Below are 14,648 nucleotides of genomic sequence, written 5' to 3'. Positions count from 1 at the left end.
AACCATTAGAAGATCCTTCCTCAAATGGCAACTGAGTAAGATCTTTGTTGGCTAGACACTACTGAAAGGATGATAATTACCAGCATGATCACCACCACCAACATAATTGTTACCAGGAGGAGAGCTCAGATTACAGCTCAATCATCAAAATGCCGAAGGTGGTAGTGGTTTTCATAGAGTTTACCATGAGAGCTTGAACTATAGTTTGAGTAAATGTGCCAGTGGAGCATATTAGAGGTCAACCACTTGATAAGTTATGAGAACTTTGAGATCAATCTCAAGCCTCTCAATCTGGGGGTTGTCAAATTGCACAATTTATTTCAGGGAGGAGAACAAGTGGTCGCCAAAGAGCGTTGGCACGATACCACCAGTATATACCCTTGACATGTTTAGCATCCAAACTTCCATCCACTGCTCTAGACTTTGAGGATAATGAGTCTCATATAGGTAGTATTGTTGGTTTTTGATCTCAATTGCTTACTGCACTTGCAAATATGTAGCAACAGAAAAGAAAGCTTTGTCTGGAGGCCCCAATTGATCAAACTGTGTGGCTTGCCAGCTCTTGTGAGACTCAAGAATGCCAAAGTTCAAGCATTTCTCCATGAAGGAGCATGAGACATCTAGTGAAGACTTTCTCAATTCTACTTCACACATGTTTATCAAGAGTGTTGGATTATAAGATTCAAAAGAGCCCAAAGCTTGAGTCTATTGTAGGTTTTACCACCCTTATTACTTTCTGTGTTTGCAGAGCATTGATTCTCTTTGCTTTTCAGATGGATTGGGTGAGTAAGAAGGTAGTTGTAATGTTCCATTTTCTTTCTCTTAAAAATGCACTAAATAGTCTTGTCAAGGTTTGTTGAGATGCAAAAAGTCTAGAATAAAAATCATTTATTGCAAGTTACAAGTGGAAAGTGCAAGATGCAAAACTTTCAGTATATGTTTGTGGATGTTCATGCATGCACCATCTAGAGCAAGGTAGATTGCATTTTTTTGTTTGTTTTCTTACTCAACATTTTATTTGTAAATTTGTATAAAAATGTATTTATTGATTATATCAAAGATTTGTAAGCTTATACCTCCTAAATTTGGACTTTTTAGAGCCCAATACTAAGGATGTTTAACCTTAAATATCCTAAAACCCTTAATTGATTGAAAAAGGAAATGCACTTTTATTCATAAGCTCTTTTCTTTTATATTTAAACTCCCACACACAAATCATTCTTGTAAGCAACAAAAAAGAACAATTTATGAGAGAATTTATTGGAGTTTCATGACCTCCTCTTGCATGATTCTAATAAAGATGCTATCCATAATAACATGATTAATAAAGAATCCCTCCACAATGGAGTCACATGATTTATGAGTGAGATTCTTATCAATTTTAGCTTCAATTAGAGAGAAAGAATGTTTCTTAATCAAATTAAGTTGCCATCACTTGAACTCCTATTGGTATGATGCCATTACTCATTAGAGAGAAGATTGATAAAGATCTTTTAATTCTTTTGATTTTTTGATTTTTTTTTCATCTATCTCATTGAGGATAGATTTTGAGCATGCAATGAGTAATGATGCAATAGTGTCATGGAGTGTCTAAGAGCTCAATTGATTGATGAAGGGATGTTTCTACCAAGAATAAACTCTTTTAAGTGGTGATCCTACCTAATGTACACCAATTAATCAAGACAACCAATTAAGCATATATATATATATATATATATGCTTAAAAAAATTGTGTCTAAATATTATTTTGTAAGTCATACACATGAAGGGAGGTGTGGGCAACTTAACAAAAACTTGTGCAAACTTATAGGGAAGTGTATTCCCCCCCAAAACTGCCATCACAAATTACTTGTTATATATATTTTCAATAAAATGTTACATGATAAAAAAGTAAGCATATACAAATACTTGTTTTAGTTAGACAAATTATAAAAACAGTAGAATAGTTAAGCTTAGCATTTGGATATATAGCAAGAAATCTGGTGGCATATGTAATGTTGTTTTAAGTGGATGGATATTTGACTGCTACTATAGATTATATTGGTGTAAAATAAAAATTATTGAATGCTAAAAGGTATCTGCACCTTAATACTAAAAAAAAATTCATAATGCTTAATGATATATTTACTGTGCTTACTCAATCTAACTCTCTAGTCTCTCCATGCAATCAATATAGATTAACTATTACTGGATGTAATCTAATTTCTACTTATATAGGAAACTCTATTTTATGGAGAACATGGAACAGTGGGACTTCAATCTGAAATTTGGTAATTAAAACTGCTGAAATAGTTAAATACTCAATGTAATATTTATAATTGTAGGATCACAACAGCAGCTTCTGTAGGAGATGATGGGTTTATATACATTATATATGAACTCAAGTAAAACCGAAAAAATAAAGGTAAAAGGTATTTGATTTTGATTTATTCATCTTTGTAGAGCTGCCTTCCAATTAACATTCTCCTTATTTCACTTGTTCCAGCTCCAATCTCATATAGTTTTGCATCTCTCAACAGCCTTCCAGTGGGATACTCGTTTACATAGCCATTCCCACCTAGGCACTGGATAGCCTGGACATGATCTGAGAGTTAGGAACAAAGTAGAATCATGAAAGAGCTTGCCTGCAAAGCCATTTGAGTTGCATTCTCTGATGAAAAAAGAATAGCTGCAGCACAATCCTGTGGACAAAGCGCTTTAGTCTAGAAATTCACAGCATTTTGTAAGTTGAATCTCACCTTTCTATCTATGTGACCAGCATCACAGCTTCGAGCAACAGAATGAACTAGAGCCCTGTTGAGACCAAATCGTAGGCAATTCAGAAAACAAATGCCGGCAAATCAACATTCTACCTGGATGCTTGCATCTTAGTGTACATATCAGCTAGCTTTCCCTGTAAATATCAAAGCTCTATCTGATTGAGATAGACAAATGACAGAGTCACCTGTATAAGTTGAAACTCTCCTATAGGCTTTCCAAATTGTTCCCTTTGTCGCACATAGGGAAGAACCACGTCCATGCAAGCTTGCATGAGACCCAAAGGACCAGATGCCAATACAAGCCTCTCCAAATCCAGCCCAGACATCATCACATAAACACCTGTTGATACGCTGCTGGTAACAAGTTCAATCTTGAAACCCAGCAGACTCACCTTTTCCTTCCTGACCAAGAATGTTCTCCGGAGGCACAAAGCAGTCCTGAAACACCAACTCGCATCTAAATAAAAATGTTAGGACATGTGTTCTTACAATGTAAAAGATTGACAACCTACGTATCACTTCCACGCATTCCAAGTTTGTCTAGCTTTTGAGCGGTCGTGAATCTGGAAGGAGTTAATTGTTAGACTGGCAGCAACATACAGCACGAAACCTCACCCTTCCATTCCCTTTTCAATAATGAATGCCGTTATTCCGTGAGCTCCCGCACTATTGTCAGTCTTAGCATATACAATCTGGTAAATCACACATTAGTAAAACGAAGGCCTAAAGGAAGAAAAGACGCACCAAAGTGTTAGCAACAGGTCCATTTGTGCACCACATTTTGTTTCCATTTAGAACATATCCCTTGTCCCGACGCTCGGCTTTGCATTTCATGCTCACCACATCAGAACCAGCTGCAAATAAAGGTCAATACCATGCCTCCTTATAATCCAGCCAAAACATTATAAAAACAAATAAATAAATAAAAGATACATACAATTCGGTTCGCTCATCACCAGTGCTCCAACGTGTTCCCCGCTTATCAACTATGACACCAACAATCGCGTAAGAAAACCACTTCCAAACACGATGATAGATATGCACCTGAGATAAGTACTTCTCCTTCTGAGCCTCAGTGCCATTCCTGACCTGTGAGAAACACGTCGATAGACAGCTTTAAGAACAAAGAAACGTCCCGAGCGAAACATACTAAATACCAGCTGGTTGATGCAAAGGTTGGAGTGAGCACCGTATGAAAGCCCAACCGATCCGGAAGCACGACTAATCTCCTCCATAGCCAAGCAGTGGTATAAGTAGCCCAAACCAAGCCCCCCATACTTCTCTGACATTAAACTTTGGAATTGACAAGGAAGAAGAAGAAAACTATAAAGTGCTATCTATACTCACCAGGAGCAGTGATTCCGTGCAAGTTGAAGTCTCCCATCAGCTTCCAGAGATTCCGATCCTGTCCACGCAAAAGAAAATCTCAAATCGAAACACCCAAGGAAAGAAAAGAATGGAACGGGAAAATGCTGCTCAAAACAAACCTTTGGAAACGAATTCGTGGCATCGATGGTAGCAGCGTGTGGAGCGATATGCTCCGCAGCGAAGTGCTGGACGCTCTTCTTAAACTGGAGCAAGCATGCAAGCAAGCAACGGTGTGAGAAATTCCGGCTCAGAAACGATGATCGATCAAGACCTGCGCAGCTGTTTCGTCCAGAGCAGCATCGTAGCTCTGCTGTGACGAGAAAGAAGCAGAGGATCAAACCAAACAAACCTACATGATCTCTACCTCCAACGCCGCCGTTGCCAGCGCCCGCGACTGAATCGAAAATCTCCCCGCCGCGCGAGCTATGGCTGCCGCCAACGCCAACGCCATCGCCATCGCCTACTCTTCGTCGATCTCAAGAGAGGGAAATGGCAGAAAAACACGAACATTCCGCAATTATGACGAGGATCCAGATGGACGGATAGGATCGGCCAGCAATGCCCACGTTGCTGCTGCCGTGTAAAAACTCTTTTCTTTCTAGACCAATCGGAAACTAGAACTGAGAAGATTCGAACACCTGACGTATGCTTTGGAAATTTTCTCTTTTATTAACACCACTTGAGCAACTACATTTTCTTCTAGCGCGAGTAATCGTCCTTATCGTTGACATAGTCCACCACTGACGAATCCAAGCTACACTCCTCGGCGCTCAGTGGCGATAGCTGCTTGAGCTTCCTCTTGAGGTTGTGCTTGTGCCAATCGCTCTTGTAGTGCTCGCGGAACTCCTTGGGATCGCCAATCACGGCATCGCAAGTCAAGCATCTCTTGCCCGGATCGGAGGTAGCAGCAGGAGGAGGACGCGAGTTGTTTGATCCAGTCCCTTCTGACAGCTGCGAATCCTTGAGACTCGACGTAAGAGCTTGGATCCTCTCGGCTTGATTTGTTGCTGGTTCGTCGGCTTCGTCTTCTTCATCGTCGTCTTTGTGCACAGCCATGGAAACCACGTCCAGCTTCCCGCAGCACTCTCGGATGAGCGCGTCGCACGCACGAAAATGGCCAGGCTCGACTCGACAAACCTGGGAAGAAGAAGATTCAAGGGTCTCTGTCCGAGAAACCAAGAAAGATAAAAGCTCGCTCACCACAATGAAAGCTTCGTCCGCCTCATCCCGGCTCTCCATCTTCGCTTGAAAATCAGCCAGTCCCTCCAGAAGTTTCTCCCGATGCTTGGTTGACACGGAGAGCTTGAGGCGCATCAACGCTCTTGTGATCGGGAAATGCGATTGTAGCTCCCTGATAAGCTCCAAAGCCTGTCAAAACCACGAAAGTAAGCTGAAGAACATCCATCGCCAATACCTGCTTCTTGGAGGATCTGTTTGGATCAACAGCAAAGTGAACTTCACGCATGAAACGCTCGATCATACTTATCGTGAATGGCCGCTCGGTCTCTGGGTTTAGCGTCTTGTCCATGACAATCCCCGCGATATCTCGAAACTGGCTGGAGAGCTGGACCTCTCTCTCTTTCCCAGCGACTTGGAGCTCTCCTTTCTCCAGAATCTAGCTCAAGAAGAAACTTTGAACCAATTCCGATGAATCGATCGAATTCCATTACCTCGAGGCAAATCTTCTCCTCGTCCGCCGTCCCAAATGCCTCGACCAGCTCCTTGGATTTGGCCAGAATCCCCTTGGAAACATTGCAGTAGACCGTGTGCGTCTGGAGAACCTCGTCAATATCCTTCTCGCTGCCCGGACAACAAAAACCCGCGGCTCAAAACACCACACAAATGCCAGGAACTCCTCGACTTACACTCTGGATCGCCACGACAGGACCTTGTTCTTGTAGCACGCGATCTCAAATCTCCTGCCGTGCTTCTTCAATCGCACCACCGCCACATTCGTGAGGCGCTTCTGCCCCACCGGCTGCACCAGAGTCCGCGACATCGCCCAAAAACCCTAAAAATACCCTAGTTGCGAATATTCTCTAGAATTAAAGGTTCCAAGAAGTTGGCCAAGATTGGGGTTTATGGATGAATGGCAGAGAACGCTGGAAGCATGGTGGGCCGGTGTGCGAGAGCTGGGCACGGACGCATACGAAGCGGGCAAAGTGTTGGATCTGTCGGTGCCTGTGGAGATAAAAGAGGTGAGAGGCCCAGACGAGAGAATCAAGAGGCTCCTGGTGAGGAGAGATTTCGATTCCCTCTACAGATCAGTCCTTGTTGGAAAGCCCGGGAGCTGGCTGGTTCACCTCACTGGGAATCCGGGGATTGGCAAGTCTGCCTTTCTCTGGTACTTCATCATCCGATACGCCATCGACATGGGGAAGAGACCGTTTGTGCTCGTCTATCAGTCGGGCAATTACGTTTGGAGTTTCGACTCAAACGGGGGAGTTGAGCTGACTCCCAAATCCCAGTTCCAGGCGACATCTCTCCGTCCCGCAAAGTGGCACTTGATCAATCAGAAGATTGAGCCGAGCGACGCTCTGGGCAAAAGGGTGCTGGTTGCGGCATCTCCAGATCCCGCCAACGTGAAGAATGCTTATCCAGACAGACAGCTCGCTAGAGTCTACTTGTATCCTTGCGAGTTCGACGCCTTGGTTAAGCTCTGGGAGGAGGAAGCTAGCCAGTTGGAGAAGCGAGCTAGCCAGCTCGAGATGCAGCAGTCTTGTGAGCTCCAGGGCTGCTCTTTGGAGGAGACGGACACCATGATGGAAGATGAGCTCAAGAACACTTACGAGGTTCAAGAGAGAGAAGGAGACGATGCAAACGATAAGGTGATCGCAGGAAACTTGAGAGACGAGGCAGGGTTGATCCGCATTCGCGTCGGGGTAGCAGACACTTACTACAAGTGGTTTGGTGGAGTCCCTCGTAAGCTTTGGCAGCTTGAGCCGAGGCTGCTGACCGATATTGAACTGGAAAGGTTCGTGGATACGGCGCTCTTTAAGACGGATGTAGGAAAGGTGTATCGAGCAATAGCTGCTGGAGCAGAATCTGATGATATCTCATGGATGCTGCTACACCTCAAAAGACCCCAAGCCGCTGGTTACAAGTACCTCATCGATTTTGCATCGTCGAAGATCAAGTACAAGTTCACTTCAAGCATCCCAACTGCAAACCGTCATGACCTGATCGTGTTGCTGGACTCCAGAGATCCCGGACTTGGTGCTCTTGGCGGTTTCCTGTTTGAACAGGATGTTGTGGCAAAGGTTCTTCAGTCGCCCATCAGCGCTGTTCTTATGGTGAGTTGTGCTTTCTTTCCCGTTTGTCTCTGACCCCCGTGTTACAGGTCGACGATAAGCATTGCACTAAATGCAATTCGCGGATGGACTGCGGGGAAGGCCCTGTCAACTGGATCGCGTGTGGCGTATGCAAAAAATGGTATCATTATCTGTGCGTCCTCGAGACAGCTCCAGTGCCGCTGAAGTGGCGATGCGCTTCTTGCGAGGGAAAACCAGGTGACGAGGTCTTAACAACGACACGCAGGCTTCGACTGAGATATTTTAGGGGTGATCTGAAAGAGGCGCTTTCCAATGCTGGTAAGTATATCCGATAATAGACAAGATTTTAGCTTAACACTTCTGTACTGCAGGTGCCGATGCTGTTAATTACGTATGGAGGCCACTGAGGAAGAAAAATGGCAGCTACGACTTTGCCATTCTCCCTGGAACTTTGGGGCAGGCTACCACAGCTAAGTATCATCCGGTTCCGTTTGAAGCGATTAAAGGCGGACTGGCTGCCTTGGAGGCCTGGAACAAGGAGTACAACAAGGAAGATTACCCTGAGAGGTTCCTACTTTTGTTCTTTCTTTCGAGGGACAATTATCCAGACTTCGGCTACCAGAGCTATCGGAACAAGCAGCACCGCGTATCAAACAAGGGAGTGAGAGGTACTTAAGCATTGGTTTCCCTGTGGTTTTTGCCTTGTTTATGGTTAACCGGCTGGAATGTGCAGGAATTATGCAAGCTAAGGTTCTCATACAGACTCTTGGTGATGAGCAGTCGCAGTTATGTGCAGATATTCCCGAGCCAGAAGATAGCGTAGAAAAGCTTGACGAGTTGGCGTTTGAGCCCATAGACTTCCAAGCCATGACGATGCAGCAGCTCAGGATGATGGCGCTTGAAAACGGCCTTACTGGCTACTCTTCTCTGAGGAGACAACAACTGATAGAGAAGTTGGAGGCCCTAGCGATCGTTGACGAGGATGAAAACCTTGAGTTTGAAAGTCAGTATTATTCGCGAGTTGGTGCTCTTGTTTCTTAAATTAAGCCCCGTTCAATCTTAAAATCAAGAATATACTTTGATCTTATACCGTCGAAGATCCTATCACTCCCTATCGACAGGGGGACTGACGAATCCAAACTATTGTGCTGACTGGAGGTGATTGTGAAGCAAGGAACGTTTGAGAAGGTTACGTAAGAAGCTGTGAAAATGGGAGCGAATCCAGGTCAATCGCTCTTGTAGTGCTCGTGGAACTCTTTGGGATTGCATCTCAAGTCAGGCATCTCTTGCCTGGATCGGAGGTAGCCCGAGCAGCAGTGATAGCTGTGAGTCTTTTGAGACTCGACGTAAGAGACTTGGATCCTCTCAGCTTGATTTGCTGCTGCTTCGTCTTCTTAATCGTGGTCTTTGTGCACGGGTGGAAACCATGTCCAGCTTCCCGCAGCCCTCTCAGATGAGCGCGTCGCACACACGAAAATGGCCAGCTCGACTCGACAAACCTGGGAAGAAAAAGATCCAAGAGTTTCTGTCCGAGAAACCAAGAAAGATAAAAGCTCGCTCACCACAAGTCCGTCCGCCAAATCAGCCAGTCCCTCCAGCAGTTTCTGCCAATGTTTGGTTGACACGGAGAGCATTAGCGCTCTCGTTGGGAAATGCGATTGTAGCTCCCTAATAAGCTCTAGAGCCTGTCAAAACCATCAAAGTAAGAACCAGGAAAGTGAAGAACATTCATCGCCAATACCTGCTTCTTCGAGGATCTGTTTGGATCAACAGCAAAGTTCACGCATGAAACGCTGGATCATACTTATCGCGCTCGGTCTCTGGGTTAAGCGTCATATCGAACCTCTGGACCTCTCTCTCTTTCCCAGCAACTTTGGAGCTCTCCTTTCTCCAGAATCTATTCCCGATGAATCGATCGAGTTCCACTACCTCGAGTCAAATCTTTTACTCGTTCGCAAATGCCTGGACCAGCACATTGCAGTAGACCGTCGCTGCTCGGAAAAAACGACTCAAACACCACACAAATGCCAGGAATTCCTCGACTTACACTCTGGATCGCCACGACAAGACCTTGTTCTTGATCCCAAATCTCTTGCCGTGCCTCTTCAATCGCACCATTAGTGAATCGTGAGGCGCTCCTGCCGACAGAGCGCCCGACAACCTCCCCAAAACCCTAGAAAAACCCGATTCAAAGCATATGCTTGCAGCGTTTGAAAGTTTCAATCTCCACTGTAGTTATTGTATACAGGATAGATCAAACTGTACAGTGCTTTTGCTTCGAGTGTGGTCAATCTCTTCGCTAAGAAAGAACAATTATATGACACGAAATGGAGAAGATCATACAAACTTCCCTGTTTGATCGATCAAGGTACCAACGCGCTCTCCAGTCAAGGCTTTTACAACGTTTCCTGGCTCGCTAATGTTAAACAACATCACTGGAAACATCGCCAAAGATTATCAGTATGAAAAACTTTGTGATCACTTCACTCACCCGGGATGTTGTGTCGTTCGCAGTGACTCATGGCCTCGGCATCCAGCGCTGAGAGGCCCTTCATTGCCAGTTCCCGGAACGATACGTGCTCGAGGAAGTTCGAGTCACAGTCGAAAACTCCGTCGATGTTTGCTGCTTTCAGAATGATCTCGGCTTTTACTGTGAGCATGAAAGCCATGGATCAGTATACTTGGAAAAAAGTATGAAAGAACTCTTGCTTACACTCGGCAGCACGAATCGCAGCAGCGGTATCGGTCGTGAAGTATGGATTTCCAGTTCCTCCACCAAAAATGACAACTCGACCTTTCTCCAAGTGACGAATGGCCTTTTTGCTAGAAAACGGCTCGGCGACCTGTGTCATGGTGTACGACGTCTGGATGCGAGCCTTGATTCCCACGCTCTCGAATGATGCCTGTAGAATAACGGCATTCATCATCGTCGCCATCATACTGTCACACCAAGAGAAAAAACAAAGAGCTCTTTTCTCAAGTTCCAAACAACCAAATAAAGCGCACCCGATGTGATCCGCAGACGCTCGATCGAGGCCACTTGTCCCGACCCAGTTAGCTCCTCGGAAAAAGTTTCCTCCACCAACAACAACAGCAACCTGTAGGAGACGTAGAAAAGAATGTTACAACAAAAGTCTAAAGCGAGAAAAGAAAGAAAAAGGATCACTCACCTCAACACCGAGACGCATCGCCGAGGCGACTTCCTTGGCAACAAGCAAAGTTATCTGCAAAACCACAAGAGCATTCCTGCAATAGGTGAATTTAATAAGCCCGCGCTTGACAGCATCAACTAAAGACCAGCCGGACGTACCTTTTGATCAACGTTCTGGACTCTATCCCCCGCGAGAGCGTCGCCACTAACTTTGAGCAGCACCCTTTGCCATCTCGGTTGCAAGATCTTGGTCTTGGTGTGGAAGCCAAGGCTGTTTGCGCATGGAGAAACAGATGGAGTCCTACCAAAACACACATACACATAATCAAAATCAAGAAAGGAGGAAAGCTGAGAGAGGAAGAAACCTGCAATTTGGTCTTCGTTGTCTCATTGCTCCTTTTTGCTTGTCAGGCTTGATCACCATGCTGGTATCGTCCTCGAGTAAGACACTGAGTTTTGGAGCGGAGCCTACTATTTGTTCCACTTTGGAAAACCATGGCCACTGGCTGGTTGTGGAACCCGTGTTCTCCATCCTCGTACGTTCTACCTTGTGCCTTTTCTTGAGAGAATCCACCTTGTTCTTACACTGCTCGATGGTTTTCATGGACTTTTGGCCCTGGCAGCGCATGCTCACCATGTTGGACACCTCCTGCCAATGCTTGCCCCGCAAATTCCCCTTGTTGAGCTGCAAGAATTTCTCCGTGTAGGCGTCCAGTAGCGCGCAAATCGCAGTGTCGCTCCATTCCTCTCGATCCTTCTTGAACGAATCGACCTGTCCGTGCTGCTGCTGCTGCTGCTGCATAGCCTTGAGCCTCTTGGACGAGGGACCCTTGGTGTCGTCGCTGTTCTCCGGCTGATCCCTCTCGCTACCATCGCTCGACGCTCCACTCTTGTTTGGCAGACCTGAGAATTCGGCTCCTCCGGACATCTCCAGCTGCTGGCGCTTGAATCCTACGCCCATGAGGTGGTGGTGGTGGTGGAATTGCTGCTGCTGCTGCTCGTCGTCGCTGAATTCCGTGTCGCCATTGTTCGCGACGCCCACTCCCACGACGCCAGATCCAGGCCCAGTGGCAGTAGCGGACGACGCTGGCCAATCCTTCGCGGCATCCAGCAGCAGGATCTCCTCGTCGCACGAAGACATAAGGAAAATTTTCTCACAAGCCCTAACCCTGGCTATGGCGGACGCCGTCAATAGGGCTCCGCTTGTGGGGCGCTGCCGTGGGGAGATCCAGGCCGTCGGATTTAACCCCTTGGGGTTTAAGGGGATATATCACTGGATATTCCGCTCTCCAAAATCCAAGCTAGGCCAATGAGGGCGGCGATGAATGGCGCCCACAAGCTCTCGCTGGAAGAGGTGAGATTTCTTCGATCGATCGTGCCCAGGCGCTGAGGGCTTCTAGATTCCCAGGCGCAAACGTCGTGGTTCGTGCGCCAGGGCGGCGATTGCTCGGCCGTTCGCATTGGGGAATCGGCATGCGGCAGGCAAGGATTGGATTGATTCCCTCGATGCGATCTTGCGGCAATCGTGGTTCGTGGCAGGGGATTGTTTGCTGCTCGGTCGATTCGCGCTGGAGAGCAGATTGTGCGAATTCCCCATGACCTGGTAAGCAAAATAAGCTCTAGTTTTAGTTTAGCTGATAGAAACCATGGAAAGCACCAATGCAGGTGCTCACGGCCGAGAAACTAGACGATTGTGTGAAGAAGTTACTATCGACAGAGTATGATTGGTGTCCTCTAACGCTTCTCATCCTTGCGGAGCAACACAAAGGAGAGGTCTGCGATCTTTTCTCTCTATCATATAGTTCTTTGTGATCGTCTTGGTCACTCGTCTTCTTTTCACGATTCTTTTCTTATCAGGCTTCTAGATGGGCTCCATACGTTTCTTGTCTTCCATCATTTGGGGATCACCACTCTACTGTAAGATCGTCAATTTTTCCTTGCTATCTTTCCATCAGCTTTTTTTGTGCGTGTACTTTCAGATTTTCTGGGAGAAGGAGGAATTGAAATTCTTGGAGTGTACCCGTGCTTTCCGTGGAACAGCCGAGCGGCGTGAAATGATCTCGGACGAGTACATTTCAGTGAAGAATGTAACGACTGTTGCGTGTTTTTTGTGAGAACGTTCACGCAGCTAAGTAGGGATGATTTCGTGCAGGTTATAAGCTCGTGTCCTCACGTCTTTGGCGAAGATATCTCGCTTTTCCAGTTTGCGCATGCGTATGCTACTGGTAAGCTTTTTTCGTAGAGGTTGCTTCTTTTGCAAAGCTAGGAGTCGGGTGTTTAACGCCTTTGTTTTTCCGTTCAGTCGTTTCACGAGCTTGGAATGGTGCTCTTTCCAGCGAAATCTCCATGAGGCCTTTTGTGGACTTCTGCAACCACGATCCAGTTTCTCACGCAACGGTGTCACACGACAGTTGCAAGGATGCGACAGTCGTAAGCATGAGCTTCTAATGAAAATCGAAGGCTTTAGCAACTTGCCTGACAGATTATTGCCGAGCGCGATTACACGAAAGGCGAAGAGGCGAGTGAGCAAATGCATTTTGAGTTTCATAACTTCTTACGAGATGCTTTTGCAGGTTTTTATCAGTTATGGCAAGCGCTCCAACGCTGTACTTGCAGTAGACTACGGTTTTGTGCTTCCTAACAATTTGAGTGATCAGGTAGAGCTTTGGTTGTTTTCCCTTCTTAAAGCTAATGCTCCAGGCCGAGCTTTGGATGGAAATTCCATGGAACGATCCACTTCGTGAAAAGAAGCTTGAACTTATGGGGGCTTTCAATATGCCAACCTTGCAGAATGCTGATGGAACGGAGAGTGGTGAATTGCCAGTCATCTTGGAGTAGTTTCAATAGTTTTCCACGTATGTTTGCTCTGACGGTTCATTCTCTAGGGAGGTTTTGGACTCAGCGGACTGGGAAGACGGGGTTGTACTCCCTCAAGCCCGTGCATTTTCGCGTATTATTTGCTTGGATTCCTTGGAAGGTTTTATTTTTCTTTCTGCATTTCTTGCAAGGTGTTCTAACCTCATAACTCTTTGTAGACATACAATCAATGATCCAAGAATCCGATACGCTTCAAGCTCCACTAGCATACCAGCCAAGAAAGGACGTGGCGAAGGAAACCCGGGCAATGAATTTCTTGCTGGAGATGATCCAGGAAAGCATCACGTCACACGAGCAGGCATTGCTGGTAAGATCACGACTGGAAGTTTTCCTATCCCAGCAGGTTGTGGCATTTTGTTTTGCCTTGTAGATGCTGCAGTCGGCCCCCGACCACGTAAACAAAATCCGCCGAGGAATGGCCGAAGCTGTTCTTGATGGTGAGCTACGAGTTCTAGAAAACTCTAGAGGCTGGCTCAAGGATTGTCTTCCAAATGGACAAGAGCAAGCATAGGTGGGCGTGGTTTATTGATAGGCTGGAGTTGTGCTTCAGGTGGCGTGTCCTGGACATGGCATGATGGTGGATCTGACCATTGATGAGTATCCATACTAGTATATGCATATCCATAGCACAACTAGAGTGCATTCAGTGTCCCAGTTTAGAATTCAACTCCAAACTCAGGTGCATTACATTTGGTATTAGAGTGTACCTCAAAAGCCCATGTTAGGTCAACTATAAGCTATTCCCTCCCTCCTTTAGAAATTGGAGAGTAATATGACTTGTAGTACAGGATATTCTTGTGAAAATCCAAAAATTACCTCTACCAAAAGCTAGCTTTGAGTATAGCAAGCCAGAAATTTCAGGTGAATGACTATAATTTCTAGACTTGCATTTTAAAATTTTGCTTTAAAAACTGGTAGAAAAAAACAAATCTATATTGCAAGTCAATATTAAAATATTAATTGCCCTTCTTTTCTTCATGGCTGACCATATGTTATAAACATTTTTCTAATCCTTGCTTCTAGGATTAAAAAAAATCATCATCATCACCCTCACATTTATTTTAATGTTATTTTGTTTTAAGAATCCTCTCTCACAAAAGATTACACTTAAAGGAATTACTATGCCAAAAAATCATCAACCTTAGAAAGTTTTCAAACCAGAAATTTTCATGCCTTAGAAATCTCAAGCATTATGCATAAGTTGCCCTTGTTATATAAGTT

The 14,648-nt window shown here is 45.4% G+C and overlaps 4 protein-coding genes and 1 pseudogene across 9 annotated transcripts; 1 reads left to right on the top strand and 4 right to left on the bottom strand.

The window, feature by feature from the left end:
* Positions 1–2,399: 2,399 nt before the first annotated feature.
* Positions 2,400–4,688, bottom strand: LOC9633401 (isovaleryl-CoA dehydrogenase, mitochondrial). 2 transcript variants are annotated; one of them, XM_002991685.2, is made up of 16 exons: positions 4,492–4,688; positions 4,399–4,437; positions 4,247–4,330; positions 4,107–4,164; positions 3,917–4,041; positions 3,804–3,848; positions 3,697–3,745; positions 3,504–3,613; positions 3,375–3,451; positions 3,272–3,322; positions 3,152–3,216; positions 2,945–3,099; positions 2,853–2,893; positions 2,739–2,793; positions 2,625–2,681; positions 2,400–2,573 (listed from the first exon to the last, which is right to left on the bottom strand). In XM_002991685.2, the coding sequence occupies exons 1-16, from the start codon at positions 4,582–4,584 to the stop codon at positions 2,427–2,429; spliced, it is 1,251 nt and encodes a 416-aa protein (XP_002991731.1). In that variant the 5' UTR covers positions 4,585–4,688; the 3' UTR covers positions 2,400–2,426. The 2 variants fall into 2 exon arrangements, with proteins under 2 accessions (XP_002991731.1, XP_024521280.1); XM_024665512.1 differs by having other exon boundaries at positions 4,399–4,434; positions 4,492–4,604.
* An 85-nt stretch (positions 4,689–4,773) lies between these two features.
* On the bottom strand, positions 4,774–6,140 carry LOC9633438 (ribosome maturation protein SBDS). The gene is made up of 5 exons (XM_002991684.2): positions 5,993–6,140; positions 5,798–5,927; positions 5,542–5,742; positions 5,328–5,495; positions 4,774–5,264 (listed from the first exon to the last, which is right to left on the bottom strand). The coding sequence occupies exons 1-5, from the start codon at positions 6,124–6,126 to the stop codon at positions 4,827–4,829; spliced, it is 1,071 nt and encodes a 356-aa protein (XP_002991730.1). The 5' UTR covers positions 6,127–6,140; the 3' UTR covers positions 4,774–4,826.
* A 2,280-nt stretch (positions 6,141–8,420) lies between these two features.
* On the bottom strand, positions 8,421–9,558 carry LOC112342904 (annotated as a pseudogene).
* A 50-nt stretch (positions 9,559–9,608) lies between these two features.
* On the bottom strand, positions 9,609–11,777 carry LOC9633437. Its single transcript, XM_024665513.1, has 7 exons — positions 10,916–11,777; positions 10,710–10,851; positions 10,570–10,623; positions 10,406–10,497; positions 10,113–10,339; positions 9,891–10,049; positions 9,609–9,834 (listed from the first exon to the last, which is right to left on the bottom strand). Exons 1-7 carry the CDS (start codon positions 11,689–11,691, stop codon positions 9,737–9,739), a joined length of 1,548 nt encoding a protein of 515 aa, XP_024521281.1. The 5' UTR covers positions 11,692–11,777; the 3' UTR covers positions 9,609–9,736.
* Positions 11,778–11,831: 54 nt separating this feature from the next.
* Positions 11,832–14,123, top strand: LOC9633399 (fructose-bisphosphate aldolase-lysine N-methyltransferase, chloroplastic). Of its 5 annotated transcripts, none has more exons than XM_024665515.1 (14): positions 11,832–11,904; positions 11,959–12,032; positions 12,090–12,153; positions 12,216–12,323; positions 12,408–12,467; positions 12,530–12,637; positions 12,703–12,775; positions 12,853–12,980; positions 13,033–13,068; positions 13,124–13,207; positions 13,299–13,384; positions 13,436–13,527; positions 13,586–13,734; positions 13,798–14,123. In XM_024665515.1, the coding sequence occupies exons 1-14, from the start codon at positions 11,860–11,862 to the stop codon at positions 13,936–13,938; spliced, it is 1,248 nt and encodes a 415-aa protein (XP_024521283.1). In that variant the 5' UTR covers positions 11,832–11,859; the 3' UTR covers positions 13,939–14,123. The 5 variants fall into 5 exon arrangements, with proteins under 5 accessions (XP_024521283.1, XP_024521282.1, XP_024521284.1 ...); XM_024665514.1 differs by having other exon boundaries at positions 13,251–13,384; XM_024665516.1 differs by having other exon boundaries at positions 13,251–13,384; positions 13,771–13,872.
* Positions 14,124–14,648: the final 525 nt, after the last annotated feature.

This window comes from Selaginella moellendorffii, unplaced genomic scaffold, assembly GCF_000143415.4.
Source record: "Selaginella moellendorffii unplaced genomic scaffold, v1.0 SELMOscaffold_123, whole genome shotgun sequence".
Lineage (NCBI taxonomy): Eukaryota > Viridiplantae > Streptophyta > Lycopodiopsida > Selaginellales > Selaginellaceae > Selaginella > Selaginella moellendorffii.
The sequence above is the reverse complement of the archived record's forward strand: the minus strand, read 5'-3'. Positions and strand labels throughout refer to the sequence as shown.

Coding starts and splice junctions, on each gene's coding strand:
- LOC9633401 (XM_002991685.2), bottom strand. CDS start 4,584: ATGGCGATGGCGTTGGCGTTGGCGGCAGCCATAGCTCGCGCGGCGGGG. Junction 4,438..4,491: donor TGGCAACGGCGGCGTTGGAG/GTAGAGATCATG, acceptor TTCTCGTCACAG/CAGAGCTACGATGCTGCTCT. Junction 3,849..3,916: donor ACCTTTGCATCAACCAGCTG/GTATTTAGTATG, acceptor TGTTTCTCACAG/GTCAGGAATGGCACTGAGGC.
- LOC9633438 (XM_002991684.2), bottom strand. CDS start 6,126: ATGTCGCGGACTCTGGTGCAGCCGGTGGGGCAGAAGCGCCTCACGAAT. Junction 5,743..5,797: donor AGGAGAAGATTTGCCTCGAG/GTAATGGAATTC, acceptor TTCTTGAGCTAG/ATTCTGGAGAAAGGAGAGCT. Junction 5,265..5,327: donor CGGACGAAGCTTTCATTGTG/GTGAGCGAGCTT, acceptor TCTTCTTCCCAG/GTTTGTCGAGTCGAGCCTGG.
- LOC9633437 (XM_024665513.1), bottom strand. CDS start 11,691: ATGTCTTCGTGCGACGAGGAGATCCTGCTGCTGGATGCCGCGAAGGAT. Junction 10,624..10,709: donor TCCAGAACGTTGATCAAAAG/GTACGTCCGGCT, acceptor GTGGTTTTGCAG/ATAACTTTGCTTGTTGCCAA. Junction 10,498..10,569: donor CGATGCGTCTCGGTGTTGAG/GTGAGTGATCCT, acceptor CGTCTCCTACAG/GTTGCTGTTGTTGTTGGTGG.
- LOC9633399 (XM_024665514.1), top strand. CDS start 11,860: ATGAGGGCGGCGATGAATGGCGCCCACAAGCTCTCGCTGGAAGAG. Junction 12,638..12,702: donor AGTACATTTCAGTGAAGAAT/GTAACGACTGTT, acceptor GATTTCGTGCAG/GTTATAAGCTCGTGTCCTCA. Junction 13,069..13,123: donor ATTACACGAAAGGCGAAGAG/GCGAGTGAGCAA, acceptor ATGCTTTTGCAG/GTTTTTATCAGTTATGGCAA.